The sequence below is a fragment of the Schistocerca piceifrons genome, chromosome 9 (assembly GCF_021461385.2).
Source record: "Schistocerca piceifrons isolate TAMUIC-IGC-003096 chromosome 9, iqSchPice1.1, whole genome shotgun sequence".
Classification (NCBI taxonomy): domain Eukaryota; kingdom Metazoa; phylum Arthropoda; class Insecta; order Orthoptera; family Acrididae; genus Schistocerca; species Schistocerca piceifrons.
The window spans coordinates 48,695,002-48,721,097 of NC_060146.1; the positions used below are offsets into that span (position 1 = coordinate 48,695,002).

A 26,096-nucleotide genomic window follows, 5' to 3' on the forward strand; every position below is an offset into this window, starting at 1 on the left:
AACGCGCTGCGGCGCGCTCTTCAAAACAGCAATTTTGTTTTACCACGGCACAATGATGTAATGTCGTCCAGAATGAGATTTTCACCCTGCAACGGGGTGTGCGGTGATATGAAACTTCCTGGCAGAATAAAACTGCGTGCCGGACCGAGACTCGAACTCGGGATCGTTGCCTTTCGCGGGCAAGTGCTCTACCAACTGAGCTACTGAAGCACGACTCACGCTCCCTCCCCACAGCTTTACTTCCGCCAGTACCTCGTCTCCTACCTTCCAAACTTTACAGAAGCTCTCCTGCGACAGACAAACAGACACTAACTGCCTAATAAATGCGGACGGGAGACAGACGAGCAAGCTGGGGACGAGAGACTGACCAAGAAAACAAGTAGAATTTAACAAGTAAATGAAACAACATGTCATAAATCACTTAACTTCTAAAACTGCGATGTCTGGCGAAGACCTGGCGCAGCACCCCCAAAACGCTCTCCCGAACCGTCCGCTGCCAGCCGCTTCAACGGACGCAGGAAGGCGCGCCGATCTACCGTCTCTCGGCGTCACAGCTCGCCCCGGCCAGACCGACGTCGTGGGTTGACTCCTGTTGCTCTCGTGTCGGCCGCGATGCCACTACCTCTCGCTATACGGCGCGGCCCACAGGACTGCCGTGGCGACCTCACATGCGCCGACGCTCCAGGCGGACAAGTCATCTTGTGTCCCAGTGCGCGACCGACCAACCGATCGATCCAACCGCCAATACCCAATGCCTGAGCAAACTCGAGCAGACTGGCGGCCTATCACATACTCGTTCTATAGTTCAATTCTTTTATCTTGGCGGCTCGCGCATGCCCGCCCAGACGCGGTAGATTGCTGCGTTGCCAGTTGTACGCGCCAAGAGATGCAGCGCCATAGTATAGTTCGCAAACTTACGTTTAGGGGGGAGCGCGCAGTTTATGAAGTAAAGCCACCACGGCCGTTTTAACCCTTTCGCTGCTACAGAGACGTGCTCCCCGCATCCCGCGATGTGCGCGATTTTGTCATCATTGCACTGTTCGCCTGTGCAGACACATGGTGTTTCGACTGCTTTGACACACTTTATCATTCGATTTCACAAAAACTATTTGGCCCAAAAATTTGATTTTTACACATCTTCTTGACTGATACCGTCCCCCCATAAATGACAATTTTGTTTCGATGTTCAACGCAGTTATTGTGCAGCAGTAGATGTAGTAATCCGTTGCACGAAATTTTGAAGAGTTTGCATAGGTAAACGTCCATAGCGTATACTTTCCGTATGGTTGATTTTAGTTGCCACTAGAAATTTCAAAAAATTACATTCAAACGTATAAAATTCATGAAGTAAGACACTTCGACATTGTTTTTAAAATAAAGAAAATATTAAGCGCTGACCAAGCTTCGAACTCAGAACGTTTCTTTTTTTTCTGTTTTTTTTTTTTGTTGTGATCTCATTTTGTTCGTTTTTGTTCGTTGCATCTGCTCCGGGCGGATGTCGCAAGACACCCTTTTCAGTTTGTCATTGATCCATTAACTCAGTTTCTATTACAGAGGGCAGCTAGCCCTCCGACCGAACACACTGAGCTACCGTGCCGGCTACCTTTCGTTTAACAGCCATACACTTTAACCATTATGCTAACGCAGCTCGTCATTCAACATATCTCCCGGAGGACTGTAAGACATCACGCAAAATACCGACAAACACTGTTGGTATGATTATGAATTACTCGAAAATGGCTTTGAGCACTATGGGACTTAACATCTGTGGTCAGCAGTCCCCTAGAACTTAGAACTACTTAAACCTAACTAACCTAACGACATCACACACATCCATGCCCGAGGCAGGATTCGAACCTGCGACCGTAGCAGTCGTGCAGTTCCGGACTGAGCGCCTAGAACCGCTAGACCACCGCGGCCGGCAATTGGTGTAAAGAACGCTTTTTCCAAACTTTCTATAAAAGAAAGTCTGCTATCAAGACATTGCTTTTGTTCAGTTACTTTATTTATGACTGGACGTTTCTAAAACTGAAGACACTCGTCCGTGCTCTGCACTCCAGTCGAGCTCTGGCAACGTCGTTCTCTGTTCATTAGCTGACTGTGTTTTGTGACGTCATATGCGCAGAACGAACCTAAACTCGGTCGCCGTCATAAATGACACGCACTTTAGCACTCCGGACGACAGACAGACACTAACCCCTCACCAATGCGGACGAGAGACAGACCCAGACTAACTTGGCTGACCATCTAACCAGAGTCGGCGACTCACCAACTGCCGAGCTCATAGCGCCCCTTAAATACACGTGAACAGGCAACCTTTCCCCTTTCCCACCAGAGGGAGACACCAAAGCTGCGATTGCCACAGCGGCGCCACCGCCAGAAACGGAGGGCGACTGCTTCACACTACGCGCTGCGGCGCGCTCTTCAAAACAGCAAATTTTACTATGGCTCAATGGTCATACGGAAAATCGCCACTTGATCGCTGCCTCCGAGATTCTGTGTCCGATCGCTCGTCCGCCGACTATAACACCACGTTAAAACGCCCTTAAAACTTGATAACCTGCCAGTGTAGCAGCAGTAACCGATCTCACAACTGCGTCAGTCACTTGCTGTCTTATATAGGCGTTGTCGACCGCAGCGCCGTGTTCTCCCTGTTTACATATATCTGTATTTGAATTTGCATGCCTATACCAGACTGTTTGGCGCTTCAGTGTATTTATTTGCTAACAATACGAGACCCTGACTACCAATCCATTGCGATGTAAGTTTTGAGTGATTCACCCTTTATACACTATGTGATTAAAAGTATCCGGACACCTGGCTGAAAGTGGCTTAAAAGTTCGTGGCGCCTTCCATTAGTTGTGATGAAATTCAATATGATGTTGCCCCACCCTTAGCCTTGATGACAGCTTCCACTCTCTCAGGCATATGTTCAATCAGATGTTGCAAGTTTTCTTAGGGAATGGAAGCCCATTCTTCACGGAGTGCTGCACTGAGGAGAGGTATCGATGGCGGTTGGTGAGGTCTGGGACGAAGTCGGCGTTCCAAAACACCCCAACGATATTCTATAGGATTCAGGTCAGGACTTTGTGCACAAGTCCATTACTTTCAGGAATGTTGCTGTCGTGTAACCACTCTGCCACATACCGTGCATTATGAACAGGTGCTCGATCGTGCTGAAAGGTGCAATCGCCATCCACGAATTGCTCTTCAACAGTGGGAAGCAAGAAGGTGCTTAAAACATCAATGTAGGCCTGTGCCGAGATAGTGCCACGCAAAACAACAAGTGGTGCAAGCCCCCTCCGTGAAAAACACGACCAGAGCTTAACACTGCTGCCTCCGAATTTTACTGTTGGCACTATGACGTTCACTGGGCATTCGCCATACCCACACAATGTCATCGGATCGCCACATTGCGTACCGTGACTTGTCAATCCACACCACGTTTTTTCACTGTTCAATCGTCCAATGTTTACGTTCCTTACATCAGGTGTCTTTTGGCATTTGCTGGCGGGATGTGTGAATTATGAGCAACCGCTCGACCATGAAATCCAAGTTTTCTCACTTCCCCCTAACTGTCATAGTATTTGCAGTGGATCCTGATGCAGCTTGGAATTCCTATTTGATGGTCTGGACAGATGTCTGCCTATTACACATTACGACCCTCTTTAATTGTCGGCGGTCTCTGTGAGTCAACAGACGAGGTCGGTCTGTATCCTTTTGTGCCGTACGTGTCCCTTCACGTTTCCACTTCACTATCACATCGGAAACAGTGGACCTAGGGATGTTTAGGGGTGTAGAAATCTCGCATACACACGTATGACAGAACTGACACCCAATCACGTTCGAAGTCCGTGAGTTACGTGGAGCGCCCCATTCTTCTCTCTCACGATGTCTAATGACTGCTGAGGTCGCTGATATGGAGTACCTGTCAGTAGATGGCAGCAAAATACACCTAATATGGAACCCGTATCACAATCTACAACATCGTCGCGAAAAACAGTGACCCATATATGTAATAAGTTTCCTTTAATTTACGTCTATGGTCACAAACTGTTTTATAACAGATTACCGGTTTCGGTCTTTAATGACCATCATCATATCTGTAGAAAATGGGAAAAACATAAATACACTCGCAAACTGTATACAGATTAAGAACAATACACAGACCATAATGAAAAGTAGTACTGACGAAATTTACATTTGTGCGCTTTAAATATGAAGAGGCATACCTGTTTCATAAAAACAAAGTCCTAATGCACTGCAGCCACAGTGGCATCGTCAAATGTTAAATGCGGAATCAGCAACAGCATCGCCAAATACATACAAATCACATCACATGCACGAGTCGTGTTGTCAGTAGTACTACTGTTTGAAACAAGCTGCCGTACAGTAGCCACAAGATGTTTGTGTCGTAAGTTCACCAGATGTCGCTAATGTCGGCATACACTAGTTTTCAAATAATTAATTGAAACAGCGAAAATAAAGGGCGATACAATAGTTGAACCCTATAATAAGTTCTTTACGTATTTCGTTTTCGTCCGAAGGTAGACGGAGGAGCCGGTGAACCATGGAAGTGAAGAAAGCTTTTTTGTATCGGGGAGGATGACATGAACTTGTATTGATGATACTGTCTGTAGAAGTTGGTTTCCTAAAAATCGAAAATTTATGTTTGTTATTAACTTTCTTAATAGTTACATCAAGGTAGTTAATGGCGCCGTTTTCTACTATTTCAGTGGTAAAAGTTATTTTGGTTGTTTAGTATTACCTGGTACACTATCAACGGTGTTTAATATTTATGTCATTATCTAGAATATTGGCACTAGAGCACTTTTGTCGTGTTCTTCTTTTTATTGCTTTTTATTACTGTAATGACTTTTATACGTTATAAGTTTATTATACGAGGTGCATTCAAGTTCTAAGGCCTCCGATATTTTTTTTCTTATTAACTACTGACCCGAAATCGATGAAACTGGCGTTACTTCTCGACGTAATCGCCCTGCAGACGTACACATTTTTCACAACGCTGACGCCATGATTCCATGGCAGCGGCGAAGGCTTCTTTAGGAGTCTCTTTTGACCACTGGAAAATCGCTGAGGCAATAGCAGCACGGCTGGTGAATGTGCGGCCACGGAGAGTGTCTTTCATTGTTGGAAAAAGCCAAAAGTCACTAGCAGCCAGGTCAGGTGAGTAGGGAGCATGAGGAATCACTTCAAAGTTGTTATCACGAAGAAACTGTTGCGTAACATTAGCTCGATGTGCGGGTGCGTTGTCTTGGTGAAACAGCACACGCGCAGCCCTTCCCGGACGTTTTTGTTGCAGTGCAGGAAGGAATTTGTTCTTCAAAACATTTTCGTAGGATGCACCTGTTACCGTAGTGCCCTTTGGATCGCAATGGGTAAGGATTACGCCCTCGCTGTCCCAGAACATGGACACCATCATTTTTTCAGCACTGGCGGTTACCCGAAATTTTTTTGGTGGCGGTGAATCTGTGTGCTTCCATTGAGCTGACTGGCGCTTTGTTTCTGGATTGAAAAATGGCATCCACGTCTCATCCATTGTCACAACCGACGAAAAGAAAGTCCCATTCACGCTGTCGTTGCGCGTCAACATTGCTTGGCAACATGCCACACGGGCAGCCATGTGGTCGTCCGTCAGCATTCGTGGCGCCCACCTGGATGACACTTTTCGCATTTTCAGGTCGTCATGCAGGATTGTGTGCACAGAACCCACAGAAATGCCAACTCTGGAGGCCATCTGTTCAACAGTCATTCGGCGATCCCCCAAAACAATTCTCTCCACTTTCTCAATCATGTCGTCAGACCAGCTTGTGCGAGCCCAAGGTTGTTTCGGTTTGTTGTCACACGATGTTCTGCCTTCATTAAACTGTCGCACCCATGAACTCACTTTCGACACATCCATAACTCCATCACCACATGTCTCCTTCAACTGTCGATGAATTTCAATTGGTTTCACACCACGCAAATTCAGAAAACGAATGATTGCACGCTGTTCAAGTAAGGAAAACGTCGCCATTTTAAGTGTTTAAAACAGTTCTCATTAACGCCGCTGGCGGTAAAATTCCATCTGCCGTACGGTGCTGCCATCTCTGGGACGTATTGACAATGAACGTGGCCTCATTTTAAAACAATGCGCATGTTTCTATCCCTTTCCAGTCCGGAGAAAAAAAATCGGAGGCCTTAGAACTTGAATGCACCTCGTAGACCTCAACTACTGTATCCCCCTTTATTTTCGCTGTTTCAATTAATTATTTGAAAACTAGTGTATGCCGACATTAGCGACATCTGGTGAACTTACAACACAAACATCTTGTGGCTACTGTACGGCAGCTTGTTTCAAACAGTAGTACTACTGACAACACGACTCGTGCATGTGATGTGATTTGTATGTATTTGGCGATGCTGGTGCTGATTCCGCATTTAACATTTGACGATGCCACTATGGCTGCAGTGCATTAGGACTTTGTTTTTATGAAACAGATATGCCTCTTCATATTTAAAGCGCACAAATGTAAATTTTGTCAGTACTACTTTTCATTGTGGTCTGTGTATTGTTCTTAAGCTGTATACAGTTTGCGAGTGTATTTATGTTTTCCCCATTTTCTGCAGATCTCATGATGGTCGTTAAAGACCGAAACCGGTAATCTGTTGTCAAACAGTTTGTGACCATAGACGTAAATTAATGGAAACTGAAAAACGTATGTTTTGGGGCTGTCCGGATACTTTTGACCACATAGTGTATGTACTGCTTCAAAATATGATATCAGTATTGGCACTGGTGGCCAGTCTGTGGATGATCCAATGTTTTGATTGTCATTTTACAATTCGGGACGCAGAAACCGATAAAGAACACCTGCATTTCCGAAATAAGTTTTTTGTCTGTTGTCTTGTTAGTCGCGAGGCGTTGAGGACTTATCGTTAGAGTGCCGGTACTTGGGAGAACTGCGGGCACGGCACGAGGTAACGATGCGCCGCCACTTGTTGCAGGCGGTGGACGCTGGAGGCTCCATGTACGTGCACGTGTTCGGCGCGTACTTCGGGCTGGCAGCCAGCCTCGTGCTGGGACACGGCAGGGCGCTGCGCAAGAACGGCGCCGAGCTGGAAGGCGCTTCCTACAACTCGGACCTCTTCGCCATGGTCGGTGAGTGCAGCCTGTGGTACGGCAAATAAAGCTCTAAAAGAATTACACCGCAACCGCGACATACACTACTGGTCATAAACATTCCTACACCACGAAGACGACGTGCTACAGACGGGAAATGTAACCGACAGGAAGAGGAAGCTGTGATATGCAAATGATTAGCTTTTCAGAGCATTCACACAAGGTTGGCACCGGTGGCGACACCTACAACGTGCTGACACGAGGAAAGTTTCCAACCGATTTCTCATATACAAACAGCAGTTGACCGGCGTTGCCTGGTGAAACGTTGTCGTGATGCCTCGTGTAAGGAGGAGAAATGCGTACCATCACGTTTCCGGCTTTGATAAAGGTCGGATTGTAGCCTATCGCGATTGCGGTTTATCGTATCGCGACATTGCTGCTCGCGTTGGTCGAGATGCAATGACTGTTAGCAGAATATGGAATCGGTGGGTTCAGGAGGGTAATACGGAACGCCGTGCTGGATCCCAATGGCCTCGTATCACTAGCAGTCGAGATGACAGGCATCTTATCCACATGGCTGTAGCAGATCGTGCAGCCACGTGTCGATCCCTGAGTCAACAGACGGGGACGTTTGCAAGACAACAACCATCTGCACGAACAGTTCGACGACGTTTGCAGCAGCAAGGACTATCAGCTCGGAGACCGTGGCTCCGGTTATCCTTGACGCTGCATCACAGACAGGAGCGCCTGCGATGGTGTACTCAACGACGAACCTGGATGCATGAATTTTTTGCATATGAATCCAGGTTCTGTTTACAGCATCATGATGATCGCATCCGTGTTTCGCGACATCGCGGTGGACGCACATTGGAAGCGTGTATTCGTCATCGCCATACTGGCGTATCACCCGGCGTGATGGTATGGGGTGCCATTGGTTACACGTCTCGGTCACCTCTTGTTCGCATTGACGGCACTTTGAACAGTGGACGTTACATTTCAGATGTGTTACGACCCGTGGCTCTACCCTTGATTCGATCCCTGCGAAACCCTACATTTCAGCCGGATAATGCACGACCGCATGGTGCAGGTCCTGTTCCAGTTCTTTCTGGATACAAAATATGTTCGACTGCTGCCCTGGCCAGCACATTCTCCAGATCTGTCACCAACTGAAAACGTCTGGTCAATGGTGGCCGAGTAACTGACTCGTCACAATACGCCAGTCACCACTCTTGATGAACTGTGGTATCTTGTTTAAGCTGCATGGACAGCTGTACCTGTACACCCCATCCAAGCTCTGTTTGACTCAATGTCCAGGCGTATCAAGGCCGTTATTAAGGCCAGAGGCGGTTGTTCTGTGTGTTGATTTCTCAGGATCTATGCACCCAAATTGCGTGAAAATGTAATCACATCTCAGTTTTAGTATGATATATTTGTCCAATGGATACCTGTTTATCTTCTGCATTTCTTCTTGGTGTAGCAATTTTAATGGCCAGTAGTGTAATTTGTGCCTACATTTTGAATTTTTCTGGACCTGCAGCGTTATGGACTGGAATGCGGTAGGGAGCTGGTGTTTTTTTTTTTTTATAAAAAGTTTCATGTCGTATTATAAAGGGCTTACAGTTGAAATGAGTGGAATAGTCTTGCTGTACCCTATAAGCTTATTTCGGCTCTATGGCAATTGTCAAGCCATCTGCAAACAAATGGAGTTGTAAGGGTGTGTATCTGTGTCTACTTGTAAAAATAACAATTTCGTATACATCGTGGCACTTATTTCTGAAACACATAGTTAACGCTTTTAGTGTGTAATACCCTGAGCTGCTGCGTATAGCAGAGGCAGCGCAAGCGAAGTAGCAGATATCTAATGTCTCAACAGTGGATTTTTCTGCTGAACTATATTATTTAAGAGCTATTTAATATTTTTTGTAAGTCTGAGAGTTTCAAATGACAGCTAAACTAAAGATGGTCATACAGTTGGCTTTTTCATCCATGGAGCAATGTGTCGTAGTAGTAAATTCTCTGCTAATGTTCGCTGGTGTTGTCTTTGACTGTAAATTTACTTTATCCTTTATAATGTTGTAAAATGTCAATATAATTTTTATGCTTCAGATAGGTCTGTTCGTTAAGAATTTTGTCTGGATTTTCATGTGTGTATATGTAGATTTTTGTTTTTGCTGAAGTTTGGTGTGATACACAGAATTTATTTCTTATTTTTGATCTGGGTTACATTCTGGCTTTCTGTTTACATGTATTTGAAGATTGTGGATGGGTTTGTGTCACTTTTCCTAGTATGTTCTCGGTATGTAATTTTGAAATTTCTGCCTATTTGACGTACATAGAATTTTTCTGTCATTAAAATTAATTTTATGTGTGTCCATTGGTTGTTTGGTTTTCTCTTAGTGGATTTTTCTTTTAGGTTACGTGCAGTGAGAAATTTGATTGATGTATTTCCTATACATCTTTCTTGTTAATTTTGTGCCGCTATAAAACATAATACATAACAGTCTGCTGTCTTTATCATAGGTTTGGTTGCCTATGTTGCGGTGGAACTAATATTGTTCTGCTGCGTATCTGGGCGTCTCCAAACCTCCTATATTGCGGATTGTTGTAATGGTGGATTAATCGGTCTGTTTATCATCGTATATAATTAACAAGAGCCGAAATAAGCTGATGGCACCAAAAAATATGATTGTAATACGAAGTCTTTGAAAATGGCAGCGTTTTGGCTTGCTAGATATATCCTCACGAGGTAACATTTGTCTTTTAGATCGGAAACATCTATCTGAATATTTTAATGACCACAGGAAACCCCACTACGCAGAGCCACCTATGTAGTGTAACTGAAAGGGAAACATGTAGTTCAGTAGAGAGCGCTGTGTTTCCAATCATGATCGGCGCAATGTGGCTAATGTGCAGTGTTCAGTCTGTGACCGGTGATCAATAACATACATTCAAAAATATATGTTATCAGGATTCGAACCGTTGCCTTGTTGAAGACGCTCTTGTAACGCGAGAATGCTAATCACTATTTTTTCTGTTGATCTCATTTTGTTCTGGGTGGACGTCCCATGAAGCTTGTTGAAGTTCATCGTCGGTCCATTAACTCGTTTTTTTTTTTTATTACAGAGGGCAACTAACACTCTGATCGAACACGCCAAGCTACCGTGCCGGCAACCTATTGACCACAATGACTTCATGTAGCTACCACTTTCGCACAGATAGATGAATTACAAAATAGTTGCGTAAAATTTCTCTTGCGCTTTTCTCAGAATTGCCAGAGCAGTGGTCTTACTGCTTTCGCATTGTGTCGCTTTAATGGCCTGCTAAAGGTGTACACAGTTTGAAGTAAATTTGTGATCCCAATCTCGTGATCTCCCCTTGTAAGTCGGTTCAAAGTTCAGGAGAATGAGAAAATGCGATAGAAATTCACAAATATGGTAACACAATCTGGTAGGAGTTAGAGTCTAAGTTTCAAAGAAGAGTGCCCTATGCCCGGTGAGGCCGAACAACAGGAAATCACATATACAGGGTTGTCCATTGATCGTAACCGGGCCAAATATCTCATGAAATAAGCGTCAACCGAAAAAACTAAAAAGAACGAAACACTTCTTTTCGTGTGAATACGAGGGTAAAGGAGCATAAAAGTCTTTGCCGACTGGGAAAAATAGATAAATCGGACGTTGCGGAACATGCACTTCTGTCAGATGACCATGTAGTTAAGTTTTCTGAAACTACAATTTTAAGTGCTACCACGAACTATTATCCTCGACCGTATAGGGAGGCTATTGTAATTTATAAACATGAAGATAATTTTAATAAAAAAGAAGAGGCCTTGAAATTAAGCGAGATATGGACAGTGGCGTTACAGAATCGATAAGTGATTTTTATCTATGACGGACTATTATCGATAGTTACATTTTATGTTTGACTAGTTTTCTCTCTGCTACTATGTGGAAGCTGGATCACGCCGATTTTCCTCGGTATTTAGGCCGCTCTCTGACGCCCGACTCGACCCCCCCATCTGCCTTGGATCGGGAGTGCCATCTTTGTGCCGCCTTTTTCGTGTAGTGTTTTACAGTGTGTTTTTCCAGTGCGTGCTCCGTGTTGTGTCTTTTGGGAAGTGTAGCGAACAGCCATCATACTGTCGCTGGGTGTGCTTTTTTTTTATCTCTTGCGAACAGAAACCAGACTGTCACCATGTTTTTTAATTGTGTGTCTACTATGTTACTTGTCTGATTCCTGTGTATTTTATCAACGTTGCCAACCCCTTTTGCTTTCTGTTTTAACTTTCCGCATTTTTACGCCATTTTACACTTTAAATCACCATTTTATCGCCTGTTTTTCCTTGTTTCTTTCTTCTTCCTTTTTTAAACAAAAGTCTGTAGGCTGTAGAGCAGCGTAGTAAGCTGCTGCCAGCCTGCCCCCTTTGGGGGGATTTGAAAATCAATAAAGAAAAAAAAAAAAAGCTCGACTCGTCAGTCGGCAGGACTCAGCAGGACCAGCCATACCTCTGAGGATGTCCAACGTAGTATTGGGCGACGAAACGTTAGGAATAGAAGAATTCCATGGACCACGGCAATATAACACAGAAGAATTATCAACAACAGGTCCATTTTAACACGGGTAATGTATCACGAAGCAAATACCGTATGCACTGGCGGAATGTTACGTGATACCACGTACGTATTAAAGCTCCATCTATCAGAAAGCGAAAAAAGTGGTCCAACTAAAACATTCATATTTCTTTACGTACTGCACGAATATGTAATAAATATGGGGGCTCCTATTTAAAAAAAACGCAGTAGATATCCGTTTGATCTATGGCAGCGCCATCTAGCGGGCCAACCATAACGCCATCTGGTTTCCCCCTTCAAGCTAGACGAGTTTCGTTCTTCGTAGTTTTTTCGTTTGACGCTTATTTCGTGAGATATTTGGGCCGATCACTATCAATGGACCACCCTGTATATTACGCATTCAAGAATAAGTCTTGCTTTCGGGGCCGCGACTTCTGTAGATAAACTACGTTGCAGGATCTACAGATCTACAGACGAGGATAGCACCGCAGCAATGGTCCTGGAGTGAGCTCCTGACTGTGGAAATGCGATAAGCATTCGGCGCCTGACCCAGGAAGTTCGACCAGCTGTAACTCGCCTTCCAGGGCCGGCGCACCACCTTTTAAGTACAGCCTTAGGATACTGGATACATTCAGCCTGGTTTCCCGTCACGTGGCTGGCGTAAGAAAGAGGTCCTTGGCACCAGCTACCTCTGCTGGAGTTTTGGTCGCCGTCTGGTTCTCGGGTGTGCCGAGGCGGACCCCGAATATCTTCTGCAAAGAAGCAGGCTGCCTGCGTTATTGGGGTGTAATGCGGGTTGTAGGCAGTGCAGGCGCAAGGTCTACCCGTAGCAACCTACACGAAAACTTTTCTCTCTTTACATTATGGTGCAAATACACCAAAATATCACTCAGTATATCGTATTTATCAATCTGTTTTATTCACTATATCTGGAATTTCGCGTAATATTATTTCATTCTGTTTAGAATTTAAATGATTTTCGAATCTATGTTCTCTGCTCTTCTCTTTTGACGCCTTTTGTTGACAATACTGCAGGTTAGTTGGAGCGGCTAGCTCGCCAGTGCTGTCCAAGTTAAATGCGCCGATGAAGCTGTTGTACCGTATTTTCGACGTGCGCGTAACGCACAGCATAAAACGTATCCATATAATCGTACTTGACTGTACTCCAGACGGAAGAAGCCATCCTGTAATGTTTGCATCAGGCTCATTCTTACGATGAAGACAGAGGCAGTACGGAGGCTTACCGACACCCATTCTTCCCAGTGCGGCGGAGTGGTCTGGGCTCTAACTATACTTCCAAACATTCTATCCACCTACCTGGATAGGTTTCAGATTGTCTGCCCCTTCACTCTGCGATGGTAATACTGGTTTAGCCGACAAAAACTGCGCTGAGGAAAATTAGACTAAATACCTACCACGCAAAGGCCACAGTCCGTGGCCAGTAACTGAAAGTTTGCTAAACTATCGAGCTTTTGGGATTCTTGCGCGACTCGTTTGAAAAAATCGCTACAATTTCCTTTAAGTTGGTTTATTGTCTTTAAGACTGACTTACAACTACTTGCGGGTTAACACCTTCAGTTGTTCTGCAGACTTCTTGGAAAAAAGTACATGCCATTATGTCTCTTTATCTGAACAACACACGCCACGCGGAGATTGTGGACGACGTGAAATGTACACATCTCTTCCCTCACATAAACCACCGAGAAGGCTCAAAATTTTACAAAATAATACTGTAGTCGCAATGACACGAGAACCAATGAAATGCGCAAATTTCTGATTTTCGTACAAATTTGATCAACGCGGTGTGTGACGGCCCCCCAGCGACTATCTCGATTCATAGAGCTGAGGCACAAAGCCGTAATCAGACACGCTTGAAATGTTGAATTCGTATTGGCCAGTATGTTAAGCACCCAATCAGCCTATCTCGAGCACTTCTATACTCGCGGTATTTCTATTGTCAGCCAGTCAAATTACCTCAAGTACTTCAGACTAGAACTCTCGTAATTCCAAAACGAAATAAAATGTTATGAAAACAAAATAAGATTCCCTTCCACAAAATAAATTGCTCTATTGCACAGTAATTTTCTCACGCGAACATTTACATAGTTTTAATAAAATATCACATTTTCACTCTCTCTGTCTCTCCAAAACGCTCACACCATCAAAACACGATGAAATAATAATTTTGCAGTGTATTTTTAATTCGTTAGAAATCTGTGTTAATGAAACTAAGGAATATTCCAGAAAATTAGATTATGTAAACCTATACTCTTGGTAGTAGTTTCCATTGATACTGTAGGTGAATGCATTACAGTTCGCCGTCCGCTGTGGCCTAGCGGTTCTAGGCGCTTCAGTCAGGAACCGCGCAGCTGCTACGGTCGCAGGTTCGAATCCTGCCTCGGGCCTGGATGTGTGTGATGTCATTAGGTTAGTTAGGTTTAAATAGTTCTAAGTCTAGAGGACTGATGACCTCAGATGTTAAGTCCCACAGTGCTTAGAGCCATTTGAACCATTTGTATTACAGTGCCTAAATCAGTTTGACAATGCCAGCACGGTTATTATGTGTTTCAGGTAAAAATTTATATCTGCGAAGGTACTGAAGTTATTGATTTTAAATTTTAACAGTATTGCTCTATGTAAACAAAATTTGATATACTAGGTATGATAAAGATCGATTAATATCAGATTCACAGAGAGTATGTGTGGTGTGCGTACTGTACGACCTTCGGTACACACACCATCAGATTATTTGACATGTCGCCCTAACGAAGTAGGCGAGTGTCAGCAATATGTCTCGTGGTCTTATCGTGGAGTGTTTATCTTCTGTCGTTAGGTCAGACGATAGAAATGCCACTTGCACGCTTAGAGTAGCAGATTGACGGTGACCAACTTTAAACAGAACTTGATTAATTTTCACACACATTTATTAAAATAACAACAATCGTAAACCATACTTAACTTGATTCTGGATGCTATTTACAATTGACGATCTAAAGGTCCTTTGGTCTTGGTACGTTAATCTAATTCTCACATGTCTCTGATACTTGACGAAGTGTCTATACATTTATCTTCATGGCTATGTACAGGAATATGATAATCTTACTAGGCGCAGACTGAAACTTGACTACAGACTAAAACAGACTAATGTAGACTGACTAATCGGAGGTCTGTACACTCGTTATAATACCTCGAGCGTTCAGGTATCACTGCGCGAGTGTGATCCCCGAGGAGAAGAGGTTCTACGTTAGCAGCAATCACATTGACTGCGTGACATATTAATACGTGGATCGGCGGAAGCAGAATTTGGTCCGTCTCTAAGGGAGCGCCATCTCGTAGTGCGAAGACGGACGTGCGCTGCGCCTGCGCTGTTGTGCTTAGCGGGGCGCGCTCTAGTGGGAAAGTTGTGTACGCTCTGACTACGCGGAACTATGTACACAACAGTATGTTAACGTATTACACGCAGCGTTAGTCAGGAACACTGCTCGCTCGGCCCAGAAGCCAGCTTCACCTCTTGAACTTCAGTCTACTGTACGTGATTACTGTGTTTTAATCTGATTCTCCATCTGCTCCTGACTTCGCCTTGCATCCCAATATCTGATTTCTTAATCTCTGTCTCACAGTGACCGTGATGTAGTCCAGCTGGAATGAGATGAGAACCAATGCAAGATGAAAAACTCGTGCCGGCCGGAGTGGCCGAGCGGTTCTAGGCGCTACAGTCTGGTGCCGCGCGACCGCTACGGTCGCAGGTTCGAATCCTGTCTCGGACATGGATGTGTGTGGTGTCCTTGGGTTAGTTAGGTTTAAGTAGTTCTAAGGGACTGATGACCTCAGAAGATAAGTCCCATAGTGCTCAGAGCCATTTGAACCATTTCTGAGAAACTCGTAAATATTTGCTACGTTACACCACACGCCATTCACGACTGTAACAAGGAGAGGAAAGTGACAGATATTGGTACTGGAAGTACCCTCCGCCACACACTGTAAGTTGTATTACGGAGTACAGATTTAGGTGCAGAACAGAGGGTACACTTTAGCTTATTGACTGCCGCCTCACAGTCGGTCGCCCTTTTTCTAATGAGGTCTCAGGATGTGACTGTGTGGTGCGTAGCGTGGCTCAGCGGGTGAGACGTTCAACTTGTCGGACAGCTACCATCTTCCTGTGGTGCTTCTGGCCGAGCTTCAACGGCGCCCTGTCCTCTGGCGACGAGCAGGTCCGCGCCGTCGTCAACACGTACCTCGCGCTCGCCGCATCCGCCGTCACCACCTTCGCCGTGTCGGCCCTCAGCACGCGGGACGCCAAGTTCTCCATGGTGAGTACCGGCCACAGGCTGACGATACGTTACAGAGCTGCACGTTACTGGCTTAACAGGGACAGGCTCGATAAAGTCACCGAAATTTCGGGAACCAACATTAGGAACAAAACACAAATGAAACAATGGCGGATTCAAACATGGCAGAGAGGGTGGGATGCATCCGATAAGGGTGGCCAGGTACACTCTTCCTTTCCAGATGCACACGAAAGACTACAACATCCCCCAAGCACGGATTGAATGAAGGGTAGAGCCACGGGTCGTAACACATATGAAGTGTAACGTCCACTGTTCAAAGTGCAGTCAATGCGAACAAGAGGTGACCGAGACGTGTAACCAATCGCCAGTATGGCGATGACGAATACACTCTTCCAATGTGCGTTTAGTGCGATGTCGCCAAACACGGATGCGACCATTATGATGCTGTAAACAGAACATAGATTCATCCGAAAAAATGACGTTTTTCCATTTTGTACCCAGATTCGTCGTTGAGTACACCATCGCAGGCGCTCCTGTCTGTGATGCAGCGTCAATGGTAACCGTAGCCATGGCCTCCGAGCCCATAGTCCATCCTGCTGCAAACGTCGTCGAACTGATCGTGCAGATGGTTGTTGTCTTGCAAACGTCCCCGTCTGTTGACTCAGGGATCGAGATGTGGCTGCACGATTCGTTACAGCCATACGGATAAGATGCCTGTCATCTCGACTGTTAGTAATACGAGGCCGTTGGGATCCAGCATAGCGTTCCGTATTACCCTCGTGAACCGACCGATTCCATATTCTGCTAGCAGTCATTGGATCTCGACCAACGCGAGCAGCAATATCGCGATACGTTAAACCGCAATCGCGATAGCCCACAATCCGACCTTTATCAAAGTCGGAAACGTGGTGGTTCGCATTTTCCCTCCTTACACGAGGCATCACAACAACGTTTCACCAGGCAACGCCGGTCAACTGCTGTTTGTCTATGAGAAATCGGTTGGAAACTTTCCTCGTGTCAGCACGTTGTAAGTGTCGCCACCGGTGCCAACCTTGTGTGAATGGTCTGAAAAGCTAATCATTTGCATATCACAGCATCTTCTTCCTGGCGGTTAAATTTCGCGTCTGTAGCACGTCATATTCGTGGTGTAGCAATTTTAATGGCCAGCAGTGTAGCTTAAATTTACTGCAGAATTCAGGTAGTCTTTCTCCTCTCTTGTGCTTACTACTGACCCTCCGTACGCTCTCCTAACTCTGTTCTGTATTTCGCCCCTTTCTACAGCGTTCAGTCACTCATTGTTATAAAAGTCAGTGTCTTGCCCAAAAAATATTTCATTAAAATTTATCACAGATTTAGACTTTCCAGCCATCATCCGGTCTAAAAATGAGGAATAAATAAACACGTATAGTTACCAAACAAATGTACGAATAAAATGAACAAATTAACAAAAAATTTTGCAGCGATGTGTAGGCACATACTCAGTACATAAAAGTACAAGAGCAGGGAGTGCAATTTGAAGTTTATTTAGTTGGCAATGATCGGATCTAGGAACGCTACTATTACTGAAAATTGAAAGTACGAGGATCGCTGAATAAGAAACTCAACACGTCTTTTCTGTTTATTTTTTTCTTTTTTTTTCGCGGCCAGGTTCGGTCGAAAAAAATGGAGTGTATGTTGTGGTATGTCGTGGAATATTCCCGTTTCAGCGTTTACATTTTCATGAAGTTTCGATAAGTGGTGCCGAAATACGGAGCCTGGAAACGCGTCGGTAACGGAGGTGCTTTCCCCACGGAGAGCTGTCATTGAGTTTCATAATGTCTACGCAGATCTGATAGTGAAAAAAAGCACGGCGAGTCGGCGGGCGAGGTGTCTATCATTGTCGCAACAAGGTTGTGCAAACCTGTCGGATCTCCCTCGTGCCCATTGGCCGCACACAGCTGTGCTACCCATCAGGAAATTGAAGAAATGACTTCAGTGTGTTCGTTGCCACAAAAATGCAAACGAACTTGTCCGTATTCATGGCAACGCATGGCCTCACGGAACTCTGCGCCCCCCAGAGGAGCCCACAAAACTTCAGTGGACTGTCCCACTTTACAGCCTGGTTCCCGCACCTTTCGAGTCCCACCTGTTAGGACTAATGGAGGATACACTCCGATGGAAGCAGTACGTGGATAATGGTAGTTGATTGATACAGCAAGACGTTGGATCTGACTTCAGGCAGTAGAGCCGTACCATGCAGGCAAACAGCCCTCCAAGTAAGGTGGCGAAAGTCTGTCTCACTGAAAGGAGATTATGTTGAGAAATAGGGTTCTGTAGGCAAAAGAGTGACGAATAATATGGTGTACTGGAGTCCCGAATAAAACCAACCTGGTATGAGATAAAAGAATATGTTACATTACTACTACTACATCTACATATATACTCCGGTAACCACCAAGCTGTGTGTGGTGGAGGGCACAATTCGCGCCAAAGTCATATTTTCCCCCCTCTGTTCCACTCTCGGATCGAGCGAGGGAAAAACGACTGTCTAAACGCCTCAGTACGAGCTCTAATTTCCCTTATCTTTGAATGGTAATCACTGCGCAATTTGAAAGTTGGTGGCAATATTGTATGCTCTACACCCTTGACGAAGATCAGATTTTGGAATTTAGTGAGGAGCCCCTTCCGTTTAGCACGTCGTCTATCTGCAAGTGTGTCCCACTTCAAACTTTCTATGATATTTGTAACGCTCTCGCGATGGCTAAATGTACCAGTCACGAATCTTGCCGCTCTTCTTTGGACCTTCTCAATCTCTTGAATCGGACCCAACTGGTAAGGCTCCCACACAGACGAACAATACTCCAAGACTAGACGAACTAACATATTGTAAGCTGTTTCCTCTGTTGAACGACTGCATCGCTTCAGGATTCTACCAATAAACAGCAACCTAGAGTTCGCCTTACTCGTTACTTGTGTAATATGAACATTCCATTTGAGATCATTTCGAATAGTCACACCCAGATACTTGACGGACGTTACCGCTTCCAAAGACTGGGTATTTATTTTCTGTTCGTACATTAATGGGGATTTTCGCCTTGTTATACGCAGAAGGTTACACTTACTAATATTGAGAGATAACTGCCAGTCATTACACCACGCATTTATTTTCTGCAAATTCTCATTGATTTGTTCACAACTTTCGTGCGATACTACTTTCCTGTAGACTACAGCTTCATCGCCAAACAGTCTAAGGCCGCTGTCAATACCATCAACCAGATCGTTTATGTTCATTAGTTTACTTTAGTTATTGAACGCACCTCGGATATTCTTATCTATACTACTATATAAAGACAAGTCGTTGTTTATCGTTGTTACCAAAACCTCGAAGAGTACTTGATCGATTTACTTCAGATCTTTACACTAACCTTCAATAAACTTTCGGACGGACATAGGTTATACACACTGAAGAGCCAAAGAAACTGGTACACCTGCCTAATATCGTGTAACGCCGCCGCGAGAACGCAGAAGTGCCGCAACACGACGTGACGTGGGCTCGACTAATGTCTGGAGGGAACTGACGCCATGAATCCAGCAGGGCTGTGCATAAAACTGGATCTCCTTCTCGCACCCCTCTCTCACCCTTTTCTTTGTTTCTCTCTTCCACATATCTTTCTCACCTCTTTGAAGATTTTTACTAACAATATTACCCCTTTGTTACACACTGATGCGCCAAAGAAACTGGTACAGGCATGCGTATTCAAATACAGAGATATATAAACTGCCAGAATACGGCTCTGCGGTTGGCAATGCCTATATAAGGCAAGTGTCTGACGTAGTGGTTAGATCGGTTACTGCTGTTACAATGGCAGTTTATAAAGGTTTAAGTAAGTTTCAACGTGGTGTTATAGTCCGCGCACGAGTGATGGGCCACAGCATCTTCGAGGTAGCGATGAAGTGGGGATTTTTCCGTATGACCATTTCACGAGTGTACCGTGGTTATCAGGAATCTGATAAAACATCAAATTTCCGATCGCTGAGGCCCGAAAAAGATCCTGCAAGAACAGAACTAATGACGACTGAAGAGAATCGTTCAACGTGGCAGAAGTGCAATCCCTTCTCAAATTGCTGCAGTCATTAATGCTGGCCAATCGACACCGACATTGGATTGTTGCTGACTGGTCGGACGAGTCTGGTTTCAAATTGTTTCGAGTGGATGGATCTGTACGGGTATGGAGAGAACCTCGTGAATCCATGGACCCTGCATGTCAACAGGAGAATATTCAAGCTGGTGGATGGAGGCTCCGTAATGGTATGGGGCGGGTGCAGTTGGAGTGATATGGGACCACTGATACGTCTAGATTCGACTCTGACTGGTGACACATACTTACGCATCCTATCTGATCACCTGCATCAATTATGTCCAATGTGCATTCCGACGAACTTGGGCAGTTCCAGCAGAACAATGCGACACCCCGCACGTCCAGAATTGCTCCAGAGTGGCTACAGGGACACTCTTCTGAATTTGAACACTTGCACTGGCTACCGGACAACCCAGACAAGAAAGTTATTGAGTGTATCTGGGATAGCTTGCAACGTGCTGTTCAGGATAGATCTCCGCTCCCTCGTACTCTATCGGATTTATGGACAGCCGTGCAGGATTCATGGTGTCAGTTCTCTCCGGTAATATTTCAGACATTAGTCCAGTCCATGCCATGTCGTGTTGCGGCATTTCTGCGTGCTCGCGGGGGCCCTACACGATATTAGGCTGGTGTACCAGTTTAATTGGCTCTTCAGTGTAGATTGTAATAATACTTAGAAAATGTATTTCTTGTGCAAACCTACACTTTTTAAATGAAACCATGCCTATTTACATTAACAAACTAAAAGTAGGGAAAATTACAGTGTCAGTGATGTTTGTTACAGGATTGTAGTGCGAGTCGTTTACGAGATATCGTATTTTGAAAAGTTTCCTTACGACACTTCTTTGTGCTGTTCAACCTGTGTAATTGCTAGGCACGATGTTGTTATGTTTGCTTACTGTGTGCTTGCATGTTCCTTCAATGCACTGCGACTTGGTAGTCAGTTGGTGCGTGACAGTTCAAGCAATAGGTGGTGAGTGGACGATGCGATTTACCATTGCAGAAACAGCCTACATGCTCATGTTGTGTGGAGAGTGTAGGAAAAATGCAGTCCATTCTTGTATAGTGTCTGCCACAAGGTATCCCTATAGAGGTCAACCATCTCGGCAGTTGTTTATCGACCTCTTCAACCAGTTACGTGAAAGAGGTAGTGTAACACTTAGACAACGTAACAGAAGGAAACAAGTGACGACAGAAACTGGGGGGGATTAATGTTCTTGCTGCTTCTGCAGTTGATCCGCGCCTTAACTCCAGTGCAGTCGTAAGGAGAAGCACACGAGTCAGGCAAGTGTCCTACCCAATCTCTATCGACTTAGTTTCCGTCCCTACCACAACTCTCTCCATTAAGAGGTGCATGGAAATGATCATGAGAATCGTGTCAACTTCTGTGCATGGGCGCTAAGGCAGGATACGCCAGATGTTTCATGTATCTTGTTTAATGATGAAGACAAAAAAACGCACCACGAAGGTATTATGCTAATGGGACGGAAATCGGTAGGTATGATGAACATGTACAGACATATGAAATTTCGGTAAAACTGGATGTTTTATTCAAGAGAAAGAGCTTCGAAGATTGAGCAGATCAATAATCCAATGGTCCACCTCTGGCCCTGGCAGTTCTTCGCCATGGCATTGACTGCTACAATTGGTGGATATCCTCCAGAGGGATATCGTGCCAAATTCTGTCCATTTGTAGCGTTAGATTGTGAGAGTCTTGAGATGGTTGTAGGGCTGTGCCCATAATGTTCCAAACGTTCTCAATTGGAGAGTGATCCTGCGACCTTGGTGGTCTAGATATGGTTTGGTAAGCCTGAAGGCAACCAGTGTAAACTTTCGCCCTGAGCGGGCGGGCATTATTTTTCTGAAATGGAAGCCTAGGGTGACTTGCCATGAAGGATAACAAAACGGGACGTAGAATATCGTCGACGTATTGCTGTCCTGTAAGAGCGCCGCGGGTGAAAACCAAGTGGGTCCTGCTACGATCAGAAATGGAGCCCCAGGCAGTCCCTCCTGGTTGTGGAACTATATGGCGGACGACATTCAGTTTGGTATCCCACCACTGCCTGGGGCGCCACCAGAAAAGTCTTTGCTGGTCGTCGTGGCTCAGTTGGAAGCAGTGATCATCACTGAAGACAGTTCTACGCTGGTCAGTGAGAATCCAGTCAGAATATTTCCGTCACCATTGCTTGTCATAACGCTTGCCAAAGCTTACCTTGGCGAGCAAGTTCTACATCTACATCTACATCCATACTCCGCAAGCCACCTGACGGTGTGTGGCGGAGGGCACCTTGAGTACCTCTATCGGTTCTCCCTTCTACTCCAGGCTCGTATTGTTCGTGGAAAGAAGGACTGTCGGTATGCCTCTGTGTGGGCTGTAATCTGTCTTATTTTATCCTCATCGTCTCTTCGCGAGATATACGTAGGAGGGAGCAATATACTGCTTGACCCCTCGGTGAAGGTATGTTCTCGAAACTTCAACAAAAGCCCGTACCGAGCTACTGAGCATCTCTCCTGCAAAGTCTTCCACTGGAGTTTATCTATCATCTCCGTATCGCTTTTGCGATTACTAAATGATCCTGTAACGAAGCGCGCTGCTCTCCGTTGGATCTTCTCTATCTCTTCTATCAATCCTATCTGGTATGGATCCCACATTGCTGAGCAGTATTCAAGCAGTGGGCCAACAAGCGTACTGTAACCTACTTCCTTTGTTTTCGGATTGCATGTCCTTAGGATTCTTCTAATGAATCTCAGTCTGGCATCTGCTTTACCGACAATCAACTTTACATGATCATTCCATTTTAAATCACTCCTAATGCCTACTCCCAGATAATTTATGGAATTAACTGCTTCCAGTTGCTGACCTGCTATATTGTAGCTAAATGGTAAGGGATCTTTCTTTCTGTGTATTCGCAGCACATTACACTTGTCTACATTGAGATTCAATTGCCATTCCCTGCACCATGCGTCAATTCGCTGCAGATCCTCCTGCATTTCAGTACAATTTTCCATTTTTACAACCTCTCGATGTACCACTGCATCATCCGCAAAAAGCCTCAGTGATCTTCCGATGTTATCCACAAGGTCATTTGTGTATATTGTGAATAGCAACGGTCCCACGACACTCCCCTGCGGCACACCTGAAATCACTCTTACTTCGGAAGACTTCTCTCCATTGAGAATGACATGCTGCGTTCTTTTATCTAGGAACTCTTCAATCCAATCACACAATTGGTCTCCCCGGATCTCTTCCCAGTTGAAAACGTATGGAGCATTTGGAGCAAGGCCCGCCAACCAGTGCAAAATTTTGAGAGTCTAATGCCCCAGTTGGGCAGTATTTGGCACCATATTGCTAAGGAGGACATCAACTAAATGCCAATGCGAATAACTGCTTGCGTAAGCGCCAGAGGTGGACCGACGCATTATTGAATTGCTTAATTTGTGAATGTCTTTCTCTTGAATTAATCATCCTACTTCTCTGAAATTGTAATCAGTTTTTTGTCTGTACATGTACATCATATCTGTACATTTTCGTCCCATTCTGATAATTCCTTCGTGGTGCGTCTTTTTTTGTCTTAGAGTGTATTTGGTTCAAATGGCTATGAGCACTATAGGACTAAACATTTGATGTGTTCAGTCCCCTAGAACTTAGAACTACTTAAACCTAACTAACCTAAGGACATCACGCACAGCCATGCCCGAGGCAGGATTCGAACCTGCGACCGTAGCGGTCGCGCGGTTCCAGACTGAAGCGCCTAGAACCGCTCGGCCACATTGGCCGGCAGAGTGTATTTGAGAGGCACATGTTACCTAGGTAGGGCTCCTGTTTACAGGTGCACGTGCGGTAACGATGCTAGCAGATGGCGCTTGGCCAATGTGTCTGACATAGTGCTCTAGCTCACAGAAGAAGTTACTCTAGGCGTCAAGGGCACGAAGAAACGGATATTATTGTGACTGCTGTTTTTTTTTTCTACGTGGCACGTTCTCTTTGAAAGTACACTTACCGAGTGCGATAGTAGCGAACAGCTTGGTGCTACTTGAGGGTATTCTAGTTCTGTCGTCGCAACAGCAAAAATGCGTGACTTTTTCACCAGACGCGTTTCGCTTTATAGAGGTAAAGCATCATCAATGGACTGTAATTAAGTTATTTACATTTTGATTTGGTTTTAGATCGAAAAACAATTCGTTAAGAATAGGTCGATTTGTACTTACGGGGACATCCCATCTGCTTTCACGTCGTTGTTTTTCTGTGTTAGACACTGATTATTTTGGTCTAACTTTTAGATGTTCTGCAGCACTATGCATTTCTTATATTTTTCACAGCACACGTTTATGCACACCACTGTATTCTGTTTGTTGTTATACTTCAAGTATGTGTTGTGGTTTGTGTTTTGTAATCTTGCCACCATAACGTTTGCACTGCTTTGTGTTTGGCCTAAAACATTTAAAAAAAAAAATAGGTTATTGTATGTGCGTACTTTTATTTAATTATGTTCCTCTGTATATATGTACTTTTTAAAAGTAGAGAAAGAATAGCGATGGAGGGATACGAGAAAATTTCTAGATACAAAATGCATTAACACAAAATAAAATATGGGAAACCAGAATCTATATAGAATAATTGATGAAATTACATGAGAAAGAAAAGAGCCTTTTCCATCTTTCACCCCCCCCTCCTCCTCTCAAACAACATCCCCTCTCCCCCCCCCCCCCCCCCCACACTCACAGTTTCATTTCACTTCTCGCTTCTCACCTTCTCCTCTAACTCACACTCCATCACACTGCTATATACTTACGTCCACTCATAATGGTTTCCCACCCCCTTAAAATTCCCTCCATAGCTATTTCTTCTCTACTCTTACACAGTACATAAATACACAGATCCATAATTAAATAGAACTACACACATACAATATCCTATTTTTTTTAAAAAAAAAGCAGGTCAAAGACAAAGTGGTGGAAACACAAACAACAAGACATACTTGAAGTACAACAACGAACAGAAAACAGTGGTGTGCATAAAAGCGTGATGTGAAAAACATAAGAAATGCATGTTCTGACAGTTCTGACATCCAAACATTAGACTAAAATTATGTGTGTAAGACAGAAAAACAGCGACGTGATAGCAGACGGCATGTCGCGATGTAAGCGAGAAATCAGCTGAAAAGTGAACGTAAGTACAAATCAACCTATTCTTAACGAACTGTTTTTCGACCTAAAACCAAATCAGAATGTACATAACTTAATTACAGACCACTGATTATATTTTATCTTAATAAATCGAAACGCGTCTGGTGAAAAAATGACGCACTTTTTTTAGTTGCAACGACAGAACAGAAATTCCCTCGAGGATTATAAAGCAACTACGGACACTACGGTCACACAAATGAAGAATTTAATAGCTTGGTGATAGTCTCTGGTTGCAATAAGCTGCTCAAGCTAACAGCAGCTGTCGCTCTGGGAGTTTCTGCCACAGAGAATCTTAGGTGTTTATGCTAGTGGTTCACTTTCCCCATGTAAGGGCTCTGTCTGTAGATGCACGTGCAAATCACCAGACCGGGGGACCCATGGTGGTAGACTCCAACTGTGACAAACTGTTGAAGACATTGGTAATACCGGCAATGGAAAAATTCAGATATTTATGATGGTGGGATGTGCTTCCCACACTGTGTTTCCTGTGTGGAAGTTGAGAATGCGACCACTAGCAGATGTTGGGGAAATGTACTACATACAGGGTGAAAAGTAATTAAACCGACAAACTCTGGGAGGTTGTAGGGGACATCAAAACAAATATTTTTCCCTATTGTCATTTTATCCTATGAGGATTATTTAAACCGGTGGAGGCCGTATTACCCTCTTCAGTTGTTAGAGGCCGTATTACGATCTTCAGTTGTTGGAGGGCGTATCACACTCTTCAGTTGTAGGCAACTGCTGTCCACCACTCTAGTAGTGCATTGCCTCTGTTTACTAATGGAGCGATACACCTGGAGTGAGTACA

The 26,096-nt window shown here is 44.6% G+C and overlaps 1 protein-coding gene across 2 annotated transcripts in view; it reads left to right on the forward strand.

Moving 5' to 3' along the window:
• Positions 1-26,096, forward strand: part of LOC124717158 (ammonium transporter Rh type B) — a 220,662-nt gene that overhangs the window by 145,954 nt on the left and 48,612 nt on the right. For both annotated transcript variants that reach the window (XM_047243928.1, XM_047243927.1), the window contains exons 5-6: positions 7,009-7,162; positions 15,841-16,004. In XM_047243928.1, the coding sequence (XP_047099884.1) occupies positions 7,009-7,162; positions 15,841-16,004 (318 nt within the window). The remainder of the gene's footprint in view (positions 1-7,008; positions 7,163-15,840; positions 16,005-26,096) is intronic.